This window comes from Aquarana catesbeiana, linkage group LG09 (assembly GCF_042186555.1).
Source record: "Aquarana catesbeiana isolate 2022-GZ linkage group LG09, ASM4218655v1, whole genome shotgun sequence".
Classification (NCBI taxonomy): domain Eukaryota; kingdom Metazoa; phylum Chordata; class Amphibia; order Anura; family Ranidae; genus Aquarana; species Aquarana catesbeiana.
The window spans coordinates 198,527,399-198,546,889 of NC_133332.1; the positions used below are offsets into that span (position 1 = coordinate 198,527,399).

At 44.4% G+C, this 19,491-nt stretch overlaps 1 protein-coding gene across 3 annotated transcripts in view; it reads right to left on the reverse strand.

Annotated features, from left to right (window-relative positions):
- The window catches only part of GARNL3 (GTPase activating Rap/RanGAP domain like 3), a 418,412-nt gene that overhangs the window by 219,436 nt on the left and 179,485 nt on the right, over window positions 1–19,491 (reverse strand). For all 3 annotated transcript variants that reach the window (XM_073599520.1, XM_073599519.1, XM_073599521.1), the window contains one exon: window positions 3,663–3,732. In XM_073599520.1, the coding sequence (XP_073455621.1) occupies window positions 3,663–3,732 (70 nt within the window). The remainder of the gene's footprint in view (window positions 1–3,662; window positions 3,733–19,491) is intronic.

The following is a 19,491-nucleotide window of genomic DNA, read 5'->3' on the forward strand; positions in this document are numbered from 1 at the left end:
GCACTCTGTCTGGAGGCACTATTAGGGTCACACCGGAAGCTGTGTCATGGTTCTGGACGAAGAAAGTGCTCCACATCTAACGAACACAAAGGTGTGGAAAGTGCCACGATAGAGAGCCTAGTGCCCAAAGGTCACATTCCAGGCAAGCCCTGCAAACGTGCAGTCCACCAGGGTCTGGGTATGGCCTCCAAAGCTATTACTGAGAACATGCGGACCTGGATAGCTGCATTAAGAGACTAGGTTAAGAAGAAAAAAAAAAAAAAGGAAAAATGGATAGTAAAATGGTAACATTTTCTTAGTAAAGAAAAGGCCTCCATTACCCTAGAACCCCAGCAAAAACTGAGACATGCTAGGAGTGGAAGGCAGTATACCAGGCTGGCCATAGTTTTTTCTTTTGTCAGTGCCTAAATTCTCTTGTAGTTGGTAGTATAACCCGAATGTTTTTAACTACTTAAGGACCGGAAGGATTTGCCCCCTTAATGACCAAGCCATTTTTTGCGATACGGCACTGCGTCACTTTAACTGACAATTGCGCGGGCATGCAACAATGTACCCAAACAAAATCGATGTCCTTTTTTTCCCACAAATAGAGCTTTCTTTTGGTGGTATTTGATCACCTCTGAGGTTTTTATTTTTTGCACTATAAACATAAGAGCTACAATTTTGAAAAAAAAATACATTTTCTTTTTACTTTTTGCTATAATACATATCCAAAAAAAATGATAAAAAAGGAATGTATTCATCAGTTTAGGCCGATATATATTCTTCTACATATTTTTGGTAAAAAAAAAAAAAAAAATTGCAATAGGCGTATATTGATTGGTTTGCACAAAAGTTATTGTGTCTACAAACTATGGGATAGATTTAGGGACTTTTATTTTATTTAGTGTTTCTACTGGTTATGGCAGTGATCTGCGATTTTTAGCAGGACTGCAACATTGCAGCGGACAAATTTGAGCCCAAATGACACTTTTTGGGGACCAGTGACATTATTACATTGATCAGTGCTATAAAAGTGCACTGATCAATATAAAAATGACACTGGCAGGGAAGGGGTTAACACTAGGGGGCGCTCAAGGGGTTAACTGTGTTCCCTCAGTGTGTTCTAACTATAGGGGGGGTGGGCTACCTGGGACATGACAGAGATCACTGTTCCCGATCACTGGGAACAGTAGATCTCTGTCATGTCCCCTATCAGAATGGGGATCGGCCTTGTTTACAAACAGAGTCTGCCCGACCTGCGGGCACGCTCCCGCAGCGTGCACAAAAGTGCGCCGACACGCACCCACCTGCAACTGCACCTGCACGAGCCGATGTACAATGACGGAGGTTCGCCTAGGAGAGCCAACCTGACTGCAGTACAACTGCGGCGGGTGGTCGTTAAGTGGTTAAAAAAAAAATGAATTACTTTCCCATGACAGAGGTGAAAACCAAGTTGTGTCAGACTGGAATAGCCCATATATCATAAATAACCACCAGACAAAACACAGAGCTGAAATTTCATTTGTGTATTTTAAACTTAGCCAAGAGTGTTTATATCAATCTAAACCAAGGCTGGTTTATGGAATCATGACAGTTTATAATAGAATTGTGTATCAAAGGAGTTCGTAATATAGAGACAGACAAGTACAATATGATAATACTTTATCAGAATAGGTTATAGTATCATCCTTTATCAGAATAGGTTATAGTATCATCCTTTATCAGAATAGGTTATAGTATCATCCTTTATCAGAATAGGTTATAGTATCATCCTTTATCAGAATAGGTTATAGTATCATCCTTTATCAGAATAGGTTATAGTATCATCCTTTATCAGAATAGGTTATAGTATCATCCTTTATCAGAATAGGTTATAGTATCATCCTTTATCAGAATAGGTTATAGTATCATCCTTTATCAGAATAGGTTATAGTATCATCCTTTATTAGAATAGGTTATAGTATCATCCTTTATCAGAATAGGTTATAGTATCATCCTTTATTAGAATAGGTTATAGTATCATCCTTTATTAGAATAGGTTATAGTATCATCCTTTATCAGGACAGGGACTATCATCATTCTCCATCAAGACATTATATACCTTTATCCTCTATCAGAACAAGCTATACAATACATATCATTTTCTATCACACCAGGATAGGTAATCAGAACATACATTATCATCCTACTTCAGGACAGGTTACACTATCATTTTATATCAGAATAGGGTATACTAATATCCTATATCAGGATGGGATATACTGTCATCCTATATCAGGGCAGGTTGTACCGTCTTCCCATATCAGAAAAGGTTAAACTATTTCCCTATATCAGGAAACGGTATACTAACTTCCTAGATCATATGAGGATATGCTATCCTTGTATATTAAGAGAGGATATACTTTCATCATATATCATGGCAGGTAATACTGTCATGCTGTATCAGGGAAGGATACACTCTTATTTAAGGACAGGATATACTATCTTCTTATATCAGGACAAGTAATCCAATCATCCTATAGCAGGACAGGTTATACTATTATCCATTATCAGGATAACATATACCATCATCCTTTATATAAGGACAGGTAATACTATCATCCACTATCAGGACAGGCTATAGTCTTCTTTTATAAAGGACCCCGTTATACTATCCCCATATTTCAGGACAGGTTATACACACATCCTAAATCAGCACAGGGCATACGATCATCCTAAATCAGGACAGGGTATACGATCATCCTAAATCAGGACAGGGTATATGATCATCCTAAATCAGGACAGGGTATACGATCATCCTAAATCAGGACAGGGTATACGATCATCCTAAATCAGGACAGGGTATACACACATCCTATATCAGCACAGGGAATACGATCATCCTAAATCAGGACAGGGTATACACACATCCTATATCAGCACAGGGTATACGATCATCCTAAATCAGGACAGGGAATACGATCATCCTAAATCAGGACAGGGTATACACACATCCTATATCAGCAGAGGGTATACGATCATCCTAAATCAGGACAGGGTATACACACATCCTATATCAGCAGAGGGTATACGATCATCCTAAATCAGGACAGGGTATACACACATCCTATATCAGCAGACTATCATCCTAAATCAGGACAGGATATACTACCATCTTATATCAGGACAGGTAATATCGTGCTATATGTTATATTAACACCTTCTCTCTGGACCAGGTATCAAGATATACCACTGTCATATATAAGGACAGGTCTTTTTCTTATATCATGTAAGGATATACTAACATCTTAACAGAGGACAGGTTATACTGCCTTCTTATACAGTATAAGGTAAGGTATACTGTCATCCTATTTAAGAACAGGTTACACAATCCTCTTATAGTAGGGCAGGGTTTACTATCATCCTCTGTCTGGACAATATCTATTGTCATCTTGTATCATGAACGTACGTACACAGTCATCATATATCAGGACAGTTTTTAACCTTGTCTGATATCAGGACATTTTATAATATGATCCAATGTCAAAACAGTTCACAATACTGTGGTCTACCAGGACATTTCACATTTCAGGGACATGGCTGAAAGCATCTGACAGTATCTCCTATCCCACCCCACACCCAGGAGCCTCTCCTTCTGCTGGTGTAAATGGAAATGAACGTTTCCCATTTGGGGAACTCACCAGCTCCACCGAGCCGTAGTGTTTTCTACTGAATTCACCCCGTCGGCAGCCCAGGTCTTCAGAGACGGAGCTGGAAGAGAAAGGCTTCATTAGTATACATATCTAGTGGTGCGGAGCACAGACATTGCAGCAGCGGCTCTTGTCACTGCGGGGGGCTCGGGAGAAGAGAGGAGCCTCGCACAGACATTGCAGGTTGTTGCTGCATCCTGGTTAGGAGGGGTGTGTAATAAGAAGAAACGCAGCGCCTCACCCCCCTCCCCCCCAGCCATGTGCAGCTGCGTCTTTTGCCCGACAGTCTCAGCAAACATTCATTCACTGGAGATTAAGCAGGATTTTTCGCGTTTCTGGTGTTCACATTAACAATCTATTTCCAACACATCTGACTTGACCAGACGTGTTACAAAACATAGTTGGAGATGGGCTCTAATTCATGAAAAGGGCAGAAAGCATTTAGGGTTTTTTTTATGTCCCCAAAACATATAGACTTGTGATAGCCACACCCCGGTCATTCCTCCTATCCGTCCACACAGACCAAGAGGGACAGTCATCAGATGCATGTTTTACATTACCAACAAGGAAACACCTCATCATACTAAATTATGCAGAGCTTGTCCTTGAAAGAGAGACGGTTTTGCCCGCAGCAATCAAACCTGTTACTTTTTAAAGGCAATAAAAACATGGACCTGTTGCTGCTAGGGGTTTCTGTGGTACTTTTTATTTTTCCCACTTCAATAAATGAAATAAAAATATTTATTGGCACATGCTGGCATCAACACTTCTCCTGGTGCCATTTATATGGTGGAAAAGTCCAAACGTAATATTCCCCACGCACACGTTCCTGAAAAAGGCTACACTAATGCTGGGTGCTGTAATGACCACCGGCTGGAAACCGTAGACAATCAAAGTGTAGAACTGTCATCAGCACACCAAGGATTCCTCAAAAGGGTCCAAAGTTTTATTTACATGGTCACAAGGTACACATACCGCAACATTTCGGAGCCACGCAAGGCCCCTATGTCAGGCAAGTGGAATATATTTATATGGTGGAATCCCTGCCGCTGTAACACCAAAGGACCGCAGATATCTGTATAAAACCGGCAATACACAGATCAAAATTCAAGCGGTTCAGCAGGGACTAGACGAATTTCGATCAGTGTGCGGCCATCGCTGCTAAAAAGATGTCAATAGCTTGATTGATTTCTGTCAAAGTGACATGTTGGAAAATTTTCCTTGCTGATTGGCTGCAGCCACTGATCAGTGTATTCTTCTGCCCTGTACACACGATCGCACATTCCGACAACAAAATCCATGTTTTTTTTCCGACGGATGTTGGCTCAAACTTGTCTTGCATACACACGGTCACACAAAGTTGGTTGGAAATTCGGAACGTCAAGAACGCAGTGACGTACAACACGTACGGCGAGCCAAGAAAAATGAAGTTCAATAGCCAGTTCTTCTGCTTGATTCTGAGCATGCGTGGAATTTTGTGCGTCGGAATTGTGTACACACGATCGGAATTTCCAACAACGGATTTTGTCTGAAAATTTGATATCCAGATCTCAAATTTTGTGTGACGGAAATTCCTATGGAAAATGTGTGATGGAGTCTACACACGGTCCTAATTTCCCACAACAAGGTCCCATCAAACATTTTCTGTAGGAAAATCCAACCGTATGTACGGGGCATTCCAGTGGCAGATTCTGCTGTCAGAATGCAATGTCTCATCACATGCAGCCCCTGTGCCCATCATATGCAGCCACCTGTGCCCATCATATGCAGCTACCTGTGCCCATCATATGCAGCCACCTGTGTCCATCATATTCAGCCACCTGTGTCCATCATATTCAGCCACCTGACATGACACCCCCAACAAGCCCCCCCTGCGACTCTGACAGCACCCCCAACACCCCGCACTCTCTGCGCCCTGAGCCCACCCTATTTTAAAGCCTATTAGAGCCTCTGGCTCTAATCAGATGCTTCAAAAAGTACCACCCCCTCCAACCGCCGCCACAGGAATCCATGCATCCAGCTTCCTGAAAGAGGCCAGACGCATGGGTGGGGGGCAGCGCCGTGCGCCCACAGTGCGCAGGCCACCTAATGAACAGGGGTGCAAAGTACAGGGATGAGGGAGGCTGATCGATATGCAAGGTATCACTCACTGCCTGTCACATATCCTTGGAAATCAACCAGCACACTGGCCAATTATCACAAGACCCCCGAGTTCCCCAATGCAGACACAGGTAAAACCTGTAAGCAACATCACACACACACACACACATTCATATCTAATCTGCCACTACTCATAAATTACAGGCTTGTGGGAAAACTTGCTCTTGACATCGCAGGTCAGTACACGCTTAGCTTAAAGCTAAAGTTTAGTGAAATTTTTGTTTTCTTCTCTGCAGCTTCATTACCTGTAATGAAGTATGTCTCACGATGTGCAGGCTGCTGGCTTCTGCATCTTACTGTAGGGCTGCCCTGTCCTTTTCAGCTAGGTTAACACATATGTGGGACCAGCATGTCGCGTCTGCACAGGCAGAGCAGCCCATTCATTTTAAAGAGTTGCTGGAAACGCGGGGGAACCCTTTTTTCAAATGCGGCCACACGGAACCAGGTGATACTGCATCACCATGCAGTTTCGTGCACCCCAAAACACGCAGCATTTTCCGGTGTGTGGAGGTGTAATTAAGAATTAATGCCACCTCTGCACGTCTGCTAAAGAGCAGCACGTTTTGCCTATGGGTCGGAGAACGTGTGCGATTAGCACGTATACCCTGAGCCACATATGTGCGAACCTTGCCTTCCTTCTGTGGAACCCTCACCTTCTAAAACATCCCTTTCAATTTAAAAAATAAATGAATGGCAAAACATTTGTATATACATAGATATGAAAAAAAACATCATAAACACTTTTTTCCCTTTTTTTTTTATAAGTGATCACATTCCCTCTGTTCTCAGCTGCATAAGAGCTGGGGGAGAACAAACAGCAGCACACTAAACTTAACTCAGCGGAAGTCTGTGCAGGAGGGGTGTGGGAGATAAGGTGACCTGATTTTTAACATGAAATCTGGGGACATATTTTTTTTTATTGACAAATGGTATTTTATAAGCATATTTTCCTCAAACTATATACAGTATGCAGTATATGTAATATGTGTTTATGGAATCATTGTATGATATAAGTAATTTTTTTCATCCATAAGATTAAAAAAAAATTATATATACTTCTTAGAATTTTTTTGGGACATGACTACCAAATGTTAAGAAGATAAGATAGAGAAAATACTTGGAGGGAGGGATGGGGCGGCTCCAGACAATTTTTGGGGGGTGCTATGGTGATGCTTGAGGGCGTGGTCAACGGTGGGTGTGGCCAACACATGGGCGTGGCCAGTAAGTGGAGGTTTCTTCATGGCGTACAATGGTGATCAGTATGTCCTGGCCTCTGTATACCAATAAAAAGCCAAAAAATGCAGCACAACCCTACACTTCCTTTATACAATTTTACAAATGGACTTATAAGTGCAATGGTAAAACCTATAAATGAATATCCAGTGCAAATTAACCAATGTATTGTAATATAGTAGTGATGGTGTCACCCCCCTCTGCAACAATATTTTGAGAAATTGCAGAACTTCAATGTGCAAATAATGATGAAACCACCTACATACAATAATAACAGAGATGCAAATCAACCCGTGTATTAGAACATAGTAGTGATGGTGTCACTCTCTCTGCAAAAGGTAAGAAATATTGCAGGGCTGTAATGTGCAAATAGTGGTAAAACCCTCCGGGGGGGGGTGACACCATCACTACTATATTGCAATACATTGATTGATTTGCACTGGATATTCATTTACAGTTTTTACCATTGCACTTATAAGTCCATTTGTACAATTTTATAGATGAAGTGTAGGGCAGCGCTGCATTTTTTTGCTTTTTATTGATTCGCGTTAGATGGGGGAACCAGCTAACAAGATTCTCTTATTACTTTTGAGATTTTTTTGGTTGCATGGTAGTTTTACTTGATTTGTTATGTCATCTGTATACAGGTAACTACTGGCCCTGCATATTGGTGGTCAGTGTGCCCCTGTATGCTGGTGCTACATGTTGGGTGCAGGGGGATGCTATGTGAAGGGTTCAGGAGGATGCTACGTGCAGGGTTCAGGAGGATGCTATGTGCAGGGTTCAGGAGGATGCTACATGCAGGGTTCAGGAGGATGCTACATGCAGGGTTCAGGAGGATGCTGCGTACAGAGTGCAGGATTCAGGAGGATGCTGCATACAGAGTGCAGGGCTCAGGAGGATGCTGCATACAGAGTGCAGGGCTCAGGAGGATGCTGCATACAGAGTGCAGGGCTCAGGAGGATGCTGCATACAGAGTGCAGGGCTCAGGAGGATGCTGCATACAGAGTGCAGGGCTCAGGAGGATGCTGCATACAGAGTGCAGGGCTCAGGAGGATGCTGCATACAGAGTGCAGGGCACAGGAGGATGCTGCATACAGAGTGCAGGGCACAGGAGGATGCTGTATACAGAGTGCAGGGCTCAGGAGGATGCTACATACAGAGTGCAAGGCTCAGGAGGATGATACGTACAGAGTGCAGGGCTCAGGAGGATGCTACATACAGAATGCAGGGCTCAGGGGGATGCTACGTACAGAGTGCAAGGCTCAGGAGCATGCTACGTACAAAGTGCAGGGCTCAGAAGGATGCTGCGTACAGAGCTCAGGAGGATGCTACGTACAGAGTGCAAGGCTCAGGAGGATGATATGTACAGGGTGCAGAATTTAGGAGTGTGCTACATGAGGGAGAGATAGTACAGAGGGAAAGTTCACGTTACTTTTATTGAGATTCGTGTCTCTTGCACACACAGGGGGCTGAGCCCATTCTGTGTAATTACAGTTGAATTTCCTCCTTCCAGGCAGCCCAGGTGCAGCATACAGCCTGTCATTGACATGAATGGTTGTATGCTGCTGTATTTATGTTTATGATGGCACCACTGTATAAATAAATAAAGCAGCATACAAATATTCATGCCAATGACAGGCTGTACACTGCACCTGGGCTGCCTGGATAGAGGAAATTCAACTGCAATTACACAAAATGGGCTCAGCCACCTGTCTGCAAGAGACACCGGGCTTGTTTCTAAAGAGTGGGAAACAGCATTAGAAAAACACCAGAGGACTAAATGATTTTTTCAATCTATTTATCTTGTATTGTGACACCAGCAATGTTTATGTCAAAGATAAGGGAAGCAGATGGATAGATAAATGGATGGATGGACAAGCAGAACACACAGAGATCCAGCATTCTTTTCTCCCTGTTGGAGTCTCTGTATTGTAAGAGCCACGAGCCTTATGCTGGCAGAAAGTAATGCAGGATGTGTGTCCTCTGTCAGCCCCATGGAGGAGCTTTACCAAAAGCCTTGCTGGTGTCAGAATACAGCCTGGATAGTCTTGTTCTCTCGAGCTGCCCTATTAACTTCCACTATACCACGCCACAGAAATGAGCATGTGCTCTTCATGCTGACAGAAGCTGTTCCACTCTCTATTTAGAGCAAGTGTAGGGAAAACTCACTGCAGCCAGGAGCTAGAGAATCCCTCTGTTCTATTCCATCCCCTGTAGTATAGCAGGCTGGGCTGAGCTATGCTCTCTCTCCTCTCCCTCCAATCTAGCTGCCGACATGTCCTCTCCTCTGTACATCTCACTACTCAAAGAAGGCAGCTGGAGAAGGGGGCGGGTTCAGAACTTTCCTATTGGCTGAGAAGGCAGCAAAGAGGCTGTATATCAATCCGCCTCTGAAATATGCCTGCCAGGTCTAGCTAAAGATCATTGGCCTATGTGGAAGGAGCCACTGTATCCCTCCACAGGAAAAAAGAGCCCCCAGCTTTCTGACATCAGTACAGGATTTACAAGTAGAATAAAATTTTAAAAAACACTGTGACACATACAAGAACTGGTATATGAATTTTTGGGGTGCTTAAAGAATTTGTGAGGGTGCTTAAGCACCCCCAAGCTCCTATCTGGCGCCACCCCTGAATCCGGTGACAAAACCGGGCACAGGCTTGTTCCTGGGACTGTCCCCGGAAATCGGGGACGTCTGGTCACCCTAGTGTGAGAACAAGTCTGATCAATGGAGGAGAGCACACTGAGTTCCCAGCATAGCTACAGAATGGTGTGCTCTCCTGCCTAGTGTGGTCACTGTTAATAGGAAAGCAGAGGGACTGGTAGGTACATCAGGTATTTCACATAAAGGAAGCAATACAAAGAGAAAATAGGATACATTTTCATACAAGTACATGATGGTACAGCAGGCAACATATCAGGAATAAGTAATGTTGGGTTTACATATTCTTTAACAGCTTCGGCTCTCCGGGCTCAGCTGCACTAAAGATTATCTAATGAGGAAACTCACTCCCTCCTGTCCTTTCCTCTGTTGAGAATAGTTCTTTAACTTATTACTTGTCTATAACACAATCTGTAAATGGGGGAGAGCCTGATCAGTCACATGATTTCCCCACCCCCTCCCCATTCACAGATCATATTACAGACAGTGCAATCAGTGAAAGAACGTTTCTCAATGAAGAAGAGGGCGGGGGTGTGTGACTGTCTTCATCAGATCATATTAAGGCAGTGGTGTCCAGCCGGTGCCCTCTGGCCCTCTGTTCTGGCCCACCACCTCTTACTCTGGGATGGCGGAAAGCCCAGATCATGGGTCCCCGACTCGCCATCCCAGAGCATCAGTGTGAAGAATGGAGCCGGTGGTATAGGAAGCATGTGACTGCAGTGGAGAGCAGAGCCGATGCTTCCTGTATAGAGCCAACTCCTGTCACAGGTGGTGTGATACCAAATGCACTCCGCTTGGAACAGTAGCTACGAGCGATAGCCACCCTGGGGGACAGCCTGCAGTACCTGCCAGCCATACCCACCCTAGGGGACAGCCAACAGTACCTGCCAGCCATACCCACCCTGAGGGACAGCCAGCAGTACCTGCCACTCAATACACACCCTGGGGGATAGCCAGCAGTACCTGCCAGCCATACCCAGCCAGGGGGACAGCCAGCAGTACCTGCCAGCCATACCCACCCTGAGGGATAGCCAGCAGTACCAGCCAGCCATTCACACCCCGAGGGTATAGTCACCCTAGGGGACAGCCAGCAGCAGCCGCATCCACCTTGGTATTTTTGGAGACCTAACCATTTCTAAATATAGGAAGCGCCTGCTGCGAATACTATATTTTTATGCTAAAAAGACCCTCCTACTTACGGGGAAAGGTGTCAGTGTCCCCACTATGCCTAGTTTGGTGCTGTTTGGGGCCGCTGACTTTCTAATGCCGCGTACACACAAGCGGATTTTCTGGCAGACTTGGTCCAGCAGACCGGACTCTGTCGGACAATTCAATTGTGTGTGGGCTCCAGCAGACTTTTTTTCCCAAAAGTCCGACGGACCTAGAAATAAAACATGTTTCAAATCTTTCCGACGGACTCGACTTCGGTCGAAAAATCCGCTCGTCTGTATGCTAGTCGGACGGACTAAAACCGAAGCTAGGGCAGCTACTGGCTATCAACTTCCTTATTTTAGTCTGGTCGTACGTCATCACGTATGAATCCGTCAGACTTTGGTGTGATCGTGTGTAGGCAAATCCGTTTGTTAGGAAAGTCCGTCGGAAGTCCGCGGAAAGTCCGCCACATAGACCGCCGGACCAGTCCGGTCAAAAAGTCTGCTCATGTGTATGCGGCATAACCCTTCTACTCTTGCCTCTGTGGCTCCAGCTAGTTATTAACTGTACTTCTATGCTTTGTATTATGCATATTCCCTGACATGACCTACGGTATTTGGTGTGTCATCTGTATTACTATTCTGATGTGACTTGTGAAGCATTGAGAAACACCTCAGGGTTTTTTCCTCTGTATTAATTTAAAAAAAAAAAGCTGTAGCGAAAAAATGTTTTTTACCTAAACTTCAGCTTTAACCATTTCCCAAACTGCCTGGTTGCCTATATATATGTCCTGGTTGGGAAGTGGCTATGCCAGGATAATGCTGCAGCCATGATCCTGGTGTAATTTTTTTCAGCCGGCAATGAGCTTTTCGGTAAAAGTGATACTCCCTCCCTGCTGCCTCCTTTCCCAGACTCTCTTGTTCCAATGGGTAGCCAGGGACTGATGCAACGTAGGTCCTGCACGCATATGTAAACAGTGATCGCACCACATATGTGAGGTATCTGCAAATGTCAGAGTGAAGGGATAAGAATTCTAGTACCAGACCATCTGTTTAACTCTAAACGGGTAACCTGTAAAGGCGTTTAAAGTGTTGTAACATTATCTTTTATATTTTACCAAAAAATTGGCATTATATTTTATTTGTGTGCACTAAAATTCATGAAAGTGTATTTTTTTCAGAAAATTTGTGTTTGATAAACAGCTGCGCAAATATCAACAAATTGCAACAACCACCATTTTTTTCTCCAGTGCCTTTGTTTTCAGAAAATATATAATATCTGGGCGTTCTAAGTAATTTTCAAGCAAAAAAGTACAGATTTTTATATGTATGAGAGAAATCTCAGAATTTGCCTGGTCTTGACAAGGTTAAAGTGTTACTAAACTCACAAAAGTAAAATCAGCCTGTATATGCAGTAAAGCAGGCTTGTTGTACTCACTGTGGAACCTAAGGGGTTAATCCTCTGTATTGTGTAAAAAGGCTGTTTGATCCTGTCTTCTCTGATCCTTCCATTCTTCCACTGTCCTCAATCCATCTCCTGATAGAACAGAGCCTTGGAGGCACTCTGCACAAGCTCAGTTTGGTGTGTATTGTTAGAGGATTTTTTTTTTCTTGGGCGGCTGCATGTGATTAGCACAGGGCAAATCAGCACTGTCAGACAGAGGGTCAGGGGTCCTGCAGCCTCATAGGACAGCTAGAGGAAAATTAAAACTCCTCCTACAAGCTTTAACCAGACACCGACAGAAGTCACAAGACTGCTTTATACTGCTGATAAAAAAAAGATATTTAGCCGTTTATATTTACTAAAATAATGGCATTTCCACGTTCTGCATACTGTGGGAGACCAGATATAGTGAATTCAGGGTCCTGTGTTTAGTAATATTTTAGTCAGGCTTGCGTACAGGCTTTACAGACCCACATACTGCTCCCACTAGCAGTTATAGGCAGGGCTGACACAACCAAAAGCGAAGCGGCTCTGTATGAAATGCATCTACCTGTACCTGTTTGACTGTCCTGTGGTGTTATTCATGTTATGGATTTTACAATAAAGAGCTTCATTACTACCTCGGTGTGCAGCCATCCAATCTTTTTATCCAAATTGCACGGCCAGCGAGCCAAGGCTAGCATCCCTGGGAGGAGTCCATTCTCCTGCCCACCTGGTTCCATCACTCACCTGGAGAGGCATTTTCTTTTCCTATAGCTGCCTTAGGGCGCCAGGATGGGGGGGTGCGGTAATCTAAATTCTTGCTGGGGATTTGGATTTTTAGCATGCCGCAGGCATGTGCTTTTTGACTGTGTGCACTTTTTTAAAGCCGACTGTCAGCTTTCAATGTGGAAATGATACAAGCTTTGAAGCTACTGATCACTTTAACAACCGCCGCGCTGTGAAAAAATATAAAGTAATGACGTTTTTCACCATTTCACAGGCGCACGCAATTTTAGGGTTTGACATGTTGGGTATTTATGTACTTGGTACAACCTTATCTTTTATATTTTACCAGAAAAAATTACTTTAGTGTATTTTTTACTGAAATTTTGCAGTTCATAAACCGTTGCACTAATATCGTGTAACATAAAAAAATTTAATAAAAACGGAACTAACAATATTTTATTCTCCAGGTTGTCTGCTTTCAGAAAATATACAATGTTTTGGGGGTTTTAAGTAATCTTCAGGCCTAAAATGATATTTAAAACATGTGAACAAAGATTTTTAAAAATGGCTTTGCGACTCCAGTGGTTAAAATAGCGGTCTTAGATCCCTAACACTGCGCCTTCTCTCCTACAGGGTGCAGCGTGGAAGTTTTAGTTTGCCTCACCTGCCAGCTGCCCATAAACAGTGAGGGGAAGAGGAGGGCAAAATGCACCTTTCCCTGAGCGGACAAAAATCCTAGCACCGCCTCCGGTTACAGGTTAGCTAAAACCGGTTAATATTACTTCTGGAGTTAGCATGAACACTCACTCAGTCTTACTGCAAGCCACCACTAGGGGGACTCCCAAATTCCAGCTGGCTGGACAAACGCAGGCAGATGCAAATCTCACATACAATATTACGCTCTAATGGTGGTGTGGTAGTTAAGTGATACTCACAGGCTTCTGAGATTCTCCAAGCAGCTATCCTGTAAACTGGAATCCTTTTAGTCATCTAGCCAACTGCCCACACACATACACAACACACACACAGACAATTAGTTTGGCAATCAGATTCGTCCCAGCCTATGGCAGATACGATATCTTCCACATACCGTTACTAATTTGTATGCAATCAGACCTGCCGTCTTGTCCTCTGTCAGCCAAATACTGCAATTCCAGGAAACACAAGAGCACAGCCAAATGATGCAATCTCACACAAATTAGCAAGGATTTACAATCCAGGCAATGACGATAGAATACAGCTACACACTCAAAAGTCACACAACCAAAAAAAGGGAGACATTCATACAAGCAAACAGTATCAAAAATAAAAGGATACATTTATAGAAAAATTACTTCTCCTGCTTCTGGGGGTGGATAGAAACATGGACACACCCCTACATTGCTACATTGCTGGGACCCCTCAGGTATAACAAAGAGTTGACAGCAGATTTCCATCTTTCTAGTTGCCACCCATTCAGACTATCCAATTGGACTGAAGGGGGTGGCTGGTGCATAATATCTCACAGCAAGGTTGTCAACCTCAGTAAATTTACTGACAGTTTGTAAAAATCAGTGACTTTTACAACTGTCCATAAATTTGTCATGCTGTGTTGATTTTTGTAAGTGTAAACCAGGTAAATTACTTGTTATGTGTATTGTCAGTGTTTCCATACCATATTTATACTGTTTAAATATATATTGTTTTGGTTTTTAATAAGAGCTCTATCATTATTCAGGTTGTCCTTAAAAAAATGTGCTCTGTCAGTACATTTCCCTTGTTTTGTCACTAAAAAATGCTGCCCAAGATTGGTAACTCTTCCTCATGGTATCATTTATCATCTCAGCGTAGTTCCAGCGTCACATACAACACCATCTCCTCCGCTCTTCTTCCTCAACTGTCTCAGGGTATCATTTAGTACATTTAGTAAAGGTTAGCTTCCGCAACATTCCACTGAAACTGCCCTACTAAAATGCACTAACAACCTACTAACTGCTAACCAGTGGCCAGTACTCCACACTCATACTCTTAGACCATTCCGTTGCCTTTGACACTGTTAACCACCTGCGCCTCCTCCTCTATCCTGGTTCTCCTCCTACCTACCTCAGCGTACTTTCAGCGTCACATACAACACCATCTCCTCGGCTCCCCCTCCTCTTTATGTTAGGGTACCCCAAGGCTCCGTCCTTGGGCCCCTCCCATTCTCTCTCTACACCTCTTCTCTGGGCCAGTTGATAACCTCCCATGACTTCCAATACCACCTCTAAGTTGACAATACCCAGATCTATCTCTCTACTCCCCAGCTCCTCACGTATCACAATTTTACTGAGCAACATATCAGTGTGGATGTCACAACACTTCCTCAAACTCAATCTTTCTAAAGCTGCACTTGTAATATTTCCTCCTCCCCAATCCCACCTCGTGACTTTACCATTTAGATCAACAGCACAACCTGAACCATTGGTCCCTTCTCACATGCTAGGGTGCTGGGTGTAATCTTAGCCTCTGACCTCTCCTTTGGGGCAACACATCCAATCACTGGCTAAATCTTGTCGCCTTAACCCTCGTAACATTTCCAGTATTCGCCCCTTCCTAAATAACGACACTAGAAAATAATTGATCGAACCCTAGGTTATAGCCCGCCTTCATTACTGCAGAACCCTCCTCACCCCCCTACCTTTACACAGCCTATTCCCCTTCAGTCTATCATGAATTCTGCTGCTAGACTTTTACACCTTACTAACCGATCCATAACTGCTGCCCCTCTCTGCCAACCCGCCTAAAAAAATTAATAGAGTATAAATAAAATTCTAAATATCAACCACAACGAACAAAGCCATCCACAACATCGCCCCCAGCTACATCACCAACCTCATCTGCAAATATTGCCCAAATTGTCCTCTCCACTCCTCCTAAGACATCTTGGTGTCTAGCTCCATTGTTACCTCCTCCCATGCTTGCCTCCAGGACTTCTCCAGAACCTCTCCCATCTTCTGGAACTCCCTACCTCAGTATGTCTCATCAGCTCCCACCCTGTCTGCCTTTAGACGATCCTTGAAAATTAATTTTTCAGGAAAGTCTACACCACCTTAAAACCTGTACTTGAGTCACCACCATCAGATCATCCCCTGCAGCTATTACCTTTTGTACCACCTCCCCCTGCCACGAGCAGGGCCCCCCATATTCCTTCTGTATTGAACTGTGTTGTAATTGTACTGACCTCCCTTTATATTGTAAAGTTTTGCACAAACTGTTGGTGCTATATAAATTCTGTATAATAATACTAATAATAATACTGACAGGTATCATTTAGTATTGACAGTCTTCAAAACCTCATAGCAGTTTCCCGTTATGAGTTATGGATCCTCAAATGAGTGGAATGGTTCCAGCTGTTGTTTTGCTATAGGAAACTCCAGCACTCTATGCCTAAGGCCCAGAAATACCATAAAAAGACCCAAAAATCAATAATGTTCCCATGTCTTTACATGAAACCAGCATGTTTGGTGTCAAACATCTTGTCTTTGCCTCTCAAGCTTTTACAGCTGATTAAATGCATACCTCCCAACTGTCCCAGACTCGCCGGGACCGTCCTGGGATTTGATTTAAATCCTGGTGTCCCAAGAGTCCAAGCTAAATCCTGGAGCCACATCCCAAAGCAAGTTTCGGCACTTGGCTCAACTACCCTGTCTGACATGGAAGTGCTAGCACAGACACCTATCCCACATCTCTTGCAGGTTCCCGAGGTCCCACACGCCCACCACAATTGCATCTCTCTATGGCATCAGGAATTACTCTCTCCACCGGCTGCCTGTATGAGCACTCACCGCATTGCGGACTACATTGTGCAGCCGCCTCCTCTTCGGCTCTGACGTTTCACGTACACAGGCTGGGAGGAGGAGCCGGGGAAGATGGACACTATTCTACAGCATTTGCGCTGATCTGAGGTCTGTAACAAAGTCTTGCAGAGCAGGGGATAATGGTGACCAGGAAGGAGGGGTGGGAGTGGGGGGCACCATGGGCAGGTAGTAACCTTATATGCTTCCAGGAGTGATTTTAGAGGGGGAGGGGTTTAGAGGATATGTGCTTGGGGAGGGGAGAGGACTTGTGCAAGAAAGAAGGTGGTGGATTTATAGTTTGACTCCCCAACCCCTCCAGCAAAATTCCTCTCCACTCCCAAAGGACCCCCTAGCACAAGCACATATCACCTAACCCCCCCCCATATCAAAGAGAAGCCAACTGACATGGGGGGGGGGGCATCGCAGCATTTGGGACCCTGGGCATCCTGCAAGGGATTCAGGGCAGTGGTCCCGGGTGTCCATGGGAGCATGCCATTGCCAGGTGGGTTATGGAGCCAAGTACCAGAATTTGTTTTGGCATTGGGCTCCAGGACTCAGCCTGGAATTGCAGGACGCAGGGATTTTGTTCAAATTTGGGCGTATTTGGGGGGTGCAAGATGATTTGTGTTGGGGACACAAATTCAGGGGATTGGGGGGGCAGAGGATTTGTTCCAGGATGGAGGAAGGAGGGTTGTGTGCTGGAGGGGATTTGAGGGATAGGATTTGTGCTAGAAGGGGGATTTGAGGGGGGGTTGTGCTAGTAGGAGTGATTAGGAGGATCTGTGCTGGGGAGGGGGGGTTGAAGAGGGGGAGGAAGGGTTTGTACCAGGATGAGGGGGCTGGGTTTGTGCTAGAAATGAGGAGAGGATTTGTGCTGGGAAGGGAGGTTTGGGGGAAGGAGAATTTGTGCTGAGGGGGATTTGTGCCAGGATAAGTAGTTGTGCTGAGAGAGGTGATTTGGGGGGCGGGGGTTGGAAGAATATTTGTGCTGGGAAAGGGGATTTGGGGGAGAGGATTTGTGCTGAAAGTGGGGGAAGGAGTGGTGATAGGATTCTTGCTGGGAGGATTTGGAGAGAGGAATTGGGTGGGGGAGCATTTGTACTGGAATCAGGGTTGTGCTGGAAAGGAGGATTTGGGGGGGTGAAAGAGGTTTTTTTTCTGGGAGGGGAAGAGGATTTGTGTTCTGATGATTCCTACTATGCATTACACACTCCCCGAAAATGTAAATAACATTGTGCTAACCCAATACAAAAAAAGCAGCTACATAAAATATGACCAATATTATAAACAGAAATAAGAGTGAAATGTAGCGCTAATGATGATGACCAATGGTGAAAAACACATCAGTCATGGTAGCCATTACAAAAAACACATAGATGAAACACATGTAACATGATAAGAAATAATGAGTGTTAGGTGAGATACAATAATGTCCCAATATGTAACTATGAATCGAACACCGGAAAGTCCCAAAATAAGCTGTATATAGATGTTGGACTGGTGTAGGAATCTTCTCTGTATATCATAGGTTATACAGTCATGAAATGGAAACAGATAAAATACACTTACCGACGGAAGTGGATTCGGATGCCGGTGACACAGAATCAAGCAGGCTCTGAGATCCTTGATAGACGGTGATTGGTCCATTCGTCTGTCTTTCCTCTGTTTGCTACAGTTTCACATTACAAAGGCTAAGGGCTCTTTCACACGGGGCAGATCAGTCATGATCCGCCCCGTGAACACCCGCTTGCTCAGCGGGGATCGCTCCGCCGATCCCCGCTGAGCAGGAAGATGACAGGTCCATCGCTGCACTCTGTGCAGCGGCGGACCTGTCAGAGCGCCGCTCTCCCCTATGGGGGGATCGGATGATGACGGACCGTAGTGTCCGTCATCACCCGATCCGATCCGAAAACGGATGGAAAAGTAGGTTTTTCTTCCGTTACACTTTTCGGATCGGAGCGGGTCGGATGTCAGCGGACATGTCACTGCTGACATCCGACGCTCCATAGGGATGAATGTATGTCCGTTTTTCATCCGAAAACGGAAGGATGAAAAACGGACATACGGATCATCCGTGTGAAAGAGGCCTAAAAAGTGTGGATGTAAACCTTTGGACGCTGGAGCTCCAAGAATCTCCTGTGTGAGACAGCTGATGAATATAAGATCTGTTGGGAAGTTCCCATCTCCCTATCTTTTTGGGAACCACCCATACTCTGGAGACTTTCCTGTGGCGGTGAACCCCCCCCCTTGGTCTTCCGAATTGGCAGTCGTGATGTGGACTACAGAAGATAGATCCCCCTTGAGATCCAGGGTTTCTAGGACCAACCACCGTTCATCAAGGATCTCAGAGCCTGCTTGATTCGGTGTCACCGGCATCCGAATCCACTTCCGTCAGTAAGCGTATTTTATCTGTTTCCATTTCATTACTGTATAACCTATGATATACAGAGGAGAAGATTCCTACACCAGTCCAACATCTATATACAGCTTATTTTGGGACTTTCCGGTGTTCGATTCATAGTTACATATTGGGACATTACTGTATCTCACCTAACACCCATTATTTCTTATCATGTTACATGTGTTTCATCTATGTGTTTTTTGTAATGGCTACCATGACTGATGTGTTTTTCACCATTGGTCATCA